The 4,708-nt window shown below is 37.5% G+C and overlaps 1 protein-coding gene across 1 annotated transcript in view; it reads left to right on the top strand.

The window, feature by feature from the left end:
* LOC106869288 (choline kinase alpha) overlaps nt 1-4,702 on the top strand; it is a 53,642-nt gene extending 48,940 nt beyond the window's left edge. The window contains exons 8-9 of the mRNA XM_052971914.1: nt 679-849; nt 3,882-4,702. Of these exons, the coding sequence (XP_052827874.1) occupies nt 679-849; nt 3,882-3,953 (243 nt within the window). The 3' untranslated portion in view covers nt 3,954-4,702. The remainder of the gene's footprint in view (nt 1-678; nt 850-3,881) is intronic.
* The last annotated feature ends 6 nt before the right edge of the window (nt 4,703-4,708 follow it).

The following is a 4,708-nucleotide window of genomic DNA, read 5'->3' as shown; positions in this document are numbered from 1 at the left end:
TGATTCGATCAATGGAACAGCCTGCTTGTGAAATTAACGTGCAAGTGGCTGAGCACTCCACAGACACGTATACCCTTAACGTAGTTCTTGGGGATATTCAACGTGACACAGTGTGACAAGGCTGACCCTTTGAATTACAGGCACAACAGAAACAGGAAGTAAGAGTGAGAGAAAGTTGTGGTGAAAGAGTACAGTAGGGTTCGCCACCATCCCCTGCCGGAGCCTCGTGGAGCTTTAGGTGTTTTCGCTCAATAAACACTCACAACGCCCGGTATGGGAATCGAAACTGCGATCCTATGACTGCGAGTCTGCTGCCCTAACCTCTGGGCCATTGCGCCTCTACAGGCTGAATGTACTATGAACTAAACTACAATAAACTGTATAGCATATATGCTTGAAAAACACTGGTAAATGATGCAGAAGCATGCTGTGAACATCACTAATAAACAGTTTAGGTTATATACTGTGAAAAACACTGGTAAACATAAGATATGTGCTATGAATGTGACTGACAAACAGTACAGATGTATTCTATGAACACTGTTGTATGGTAAAAGGCTAAGTGTTACTCAATACCCAACATTGAGTATGTTCGCCCCTTCACTTAAAAATAATTAAAGATATTTAACCTTTGTTTTTACTTGATTTTTGTTTTCTTTTTCTCCATTTCATGTAAAGTATGAATTTTTTGAAGCCTACTTATCAGCGTATTCAAAAAATGAAATCACTGATCAAGACTTGAAAACCCTTTTAATTGAAGCTAATTCCTTCGCTCTAGCTTCCCACTTTATGTGGGGACTGTGGTCACTAGTACAGTCAAGGACTTCAGAGATCAACTTTGGATATTTGGTAAGTTCCTTGATAGCTTTGCATTTTGATTGAAAATCACTAATGTGATGGGGTATCCAAAAAAACCCTGGAATTTCGCAATATTATTTTATTCTCCTAGTTTTACATGTTTACACTTTTATCACCTTCAAAGAATTCTCCATTTGAAGCAATGCGTCGATCCAAACACGTTTTCTACTGTTCGAAGCAGTCCTGGAACTCTTGCAGTGTGATGCCTTTTAACACCTCCATTATTTTTTTAATGTTATTAATTTGTATTATGAAAGTAAGTCAAAAATTATATGCACTCTTTTTTTTTTCTGTATTTAATTAAAACAATGCAATGAGTTGAACAATTACATCACATTTCAACATGGTCAACAGCCATTTAGCACGATTTCCTGCACAAATCGACAACCTCATAAAGGATGTTTGAGCAGTTCAAAGAGATGATAGTCGGAAAGGACAACGCTCAAACCACTGAGCCATGCACCTTCACTTATTAAGTATAACCCAGTAAATAAAGGAAGATGGACTTGAAATAACACCAACTATAAAGGAAAATGTTTATCTATTAAGGAAAATAGTATTCATTATGGAACATATTGTTTTGACTTATACGATTCTAAATTAATTAAAATTATATTCCATAATTTAAAGGTTAAATAGCCAAATAAGACAATAAAAATAAAGTTAAAAAAATATAAATAAAATACGATAAAATGAAACTGACTAAAGAATCGATTCCATATCTGTCAGTTTGTAGCTGATCAAGTGCCATGGGTCACCTTGATCTGGGCTGACATGGCGTGGAGTAAGATGCATTTTATCATGTTTCTGTAAGAATCTCTGTCCCCACCCTGTTCGCTTGGGTAGGTCCTCAGCTTCATGTTAAATATCACTGCAATCAATCTAATTGGGTGTTTTCATTTTCTATCAGGATATGGGCAGCCTCTAAAATATAACATTTGATGTGCCTTGATGTTCAGCTTCAGCACCGTAGCAGTGGGTAGCAAAGCCTACCCTAGACGAATGGCTTATTTATTTTTAGGTTATTTGAATTCAGAAACAGTTACTAGTTTAGCTACTATGTAATGTATGGAAAACGTGTCTCTAACGTAAATCTTAATAATATTTTATAAGATATACGAGTTGTCTCCCTTGCGGGGTTTAGACTAACGCACAGAAAGAAGCCAAGATACAGCTTCAACACTGGAAAGTAACTCATAACATACTGTCTGCAACAGGATACGATCTTATATAATGTGAACGTAGTTCATCCTTTTACTCACTATTTCCTTGTACTACATATATATTATGTTTGTTGTTATTAAACCCCAAGTCAGCTCTGATCTGGCAGACCTGTTCCAGTTATGGCCACCTTATTGTTTATTCAGACAGTACATCCAACTCTATCAACGTGTTTGATGTTTGAAAACAATATGGTTTTACTGAAGAAGATTTGGTTGTTATTTCTAGCAGTTTGAACGACTATTCAAAGAATCTCTTATTAGAATGATTTCTATTGAATATGAAAACTGATTTTAAAGACCGTCTTTGAAACACATTTGCTAACTTCTTTCTATATAGTCTTGTCTTATAGCCAAAAATGATTTCTTTGTGATCAACTTCTGATTTCTTGAACAAGAATTATCTACGAGTTGTCTTTCTACATATTCGTCTGGGAACATGTTGACAATGAATGAGTTGTTTTCATTGTGTAGAGAAATCAGTTTGAATGATGCCTTTGCACAGTGTGATACTGAATTATAAACAATTGAGCTATGGTTGTGTGGTTAAGATGCTTTCTTCCCAACGATGTAATCTTGAGTTCAGTTCCACCCCACAGCATCTTGGGCAAGTGTCTTCAACTATAGCTTCAAGCCAGCCAAAACCTTGAGTAGATTGAATAGACGGAACTTTAAAAAAATACTCCCATTCTTTTTTTATTCATTTGACTAAAAATTCTTTAAGGTGGTGCTCCAGCTTGGCCACAGTCTAATGGCTGGTTTGAGTAAAAGATAGATAAAAGTAGGTACTGATATGGTTGTGTGTTAAGAAGTTTGCTTCCCAACCATGTGCTTTTGAGTTTAGTCCCCACTGCATTGCACTTGGGCAAATGTCCTTTACAATAGGACATCGCCTCACCGGGGCGATGACTTCTGACCAAGACCTTTGGAAATATGCTGTGCGTGAGAAGACCTGGCAAGCCAAGTGAGACCTAAATGCAAGGCCTCTGCCAGGGGTGTAGCCAGCCCACTTATGCGTGAAACTCGGCTTGCGAAGACCTGTTGGGGCAAGCGAAAGCGAAATGGCACCTGTGCCCAGTGTCGCCTTTCTGGCACTTGTGCCCGTGGATGTGTAAAGACTTACAAGCGAGATCGTTGCCAGTGCCGCTGGACTGGCTCCTGTGCAGGTGGCATGTAAAATACACCATTTTGAGTGTGGCTGTTGCCAGTACCGCCTGACTGGCCTTCGTGCCGGTGGCACGTAAAAGCACCCACTACATTCTCAGAGTGGTTGGCGTTAGGAAGGGCATCTAGCTGTAGACACTCTGCCAAATCAGATTGGAGCCTGGTGTAGCCATCTGGTCCACCAGTCCTCAGTCAAATCGTCCAACCCATGCTAGCATGGAAAGCGGACGTTAAACAATGATGATGATGATGATGATGAATGGCCCTGGGAGTGAATTTGGTAGACCTACTTGGAAACAGGTGAGGATTTGTGACAAGAAGACCACCTGTAGAAAGTCTGCCTCAATAGATTCCATCTGATCCATGCAGGCATGGAAAACTGGATATTAAAACAATGATGATGGTGATATCAAAATGTTATTGTTATTTGATAAATGCCAAAACACAAAATTCTTGGCATTTGAAATACTCTGCAACTTCTCCAATTAATAATAAAGATACATATATTCATGTTTTGAGTTTTATTTTTCCTTTTGTTTGTCTTGCCAAACTTTTAATCGTTGTTTCAATTATCTTGATGATTGCATTCTGTCATTTATTATATCAGTTTCTTTACCATTTTGTTTGTTAATTCTTCAGGAATATGCCCAAAGCCGTTTTGACCAATATAGAAGAATGAAACAGCTACTGCCAACACTTTTGGAAGAATAAGTATCAAGATCTCTTTCCATCACCGGTCAAGCATCTGGAGAAATCTTGTAGGACATTACTGTTGGTCAACTAAAATGGCCTTAGAAGATGTAATGCAAAAGATTCTGTGTGATTCAGTTGAACATCATCTATTTCGGATTGATATACAGTAAACTGAATTTTTAACTAAAACATATGGGAATTTTTTTTGGACACCTATTTAGAATATTTTAAAATGCTTTTAAATGTTTCAGGGCAAAATATTTTTTATTATTCCCTTTTAACTTACTAAATATTGCTACAAAAAAAAAAATGTATTAATCCATAGAATTTCTGTGCTTTTTTTTACTCATCCTTGGTTTTTAACATCCTTCTGAATAGCTGTTTTATTAAGTTATGTCCAATATTTTCATCCTGCTTTGTATCTCTACGTTGACTTTTGTGCTCCAGTGCCCGAGAGCTCTTTATACGCACACACTAATTGTTCCCTTCATAAAGGAATTTACTCTTCTGTGGCCCATCGTTGCATACATCTGTTGAGTAACTTGACTTCTTGTGTTGCTTTAAGATTATTGCTGGATATTCCCTTCAAAATTTAGCCTTAGGTTTGATTTCTTGAATGTTATGCCATCGATCAGTGCTTGTCATTTCTGTTGAGCATAGCGTGTCGCGTTTGGTGGTCAGACAGTAAACCTCTTCACACTTTACATATAAAAGTTTTAGTGATTTCCTGACGTTAAAGTAAAGCAGGGGCATGTGAAGATTATCCAGTTAGA

The sequence above is a fragment of the Octopus bimaculoides genome, chromosome 11 (genome assembly GCF_001194135.2).
Source record: "Octopus bimaculoides isolate UCB-OBI-ISO-001 chromosome 11, ASM119413v2, whole genome shotgun sequence".
Classification (NCBI taxonomy): domain Eukaryota; kingdom Metazoa; phylum Mollusca; class Cephalopoda; order Octopoda; family Octopodidae; genus Octopus; species Octopus bimaculoides.
The sequence above is the reverse complement of the archived record's forward strand: the minus strand, read 5'-3'. Positions and strand labels throughout refer to the sequence as shown.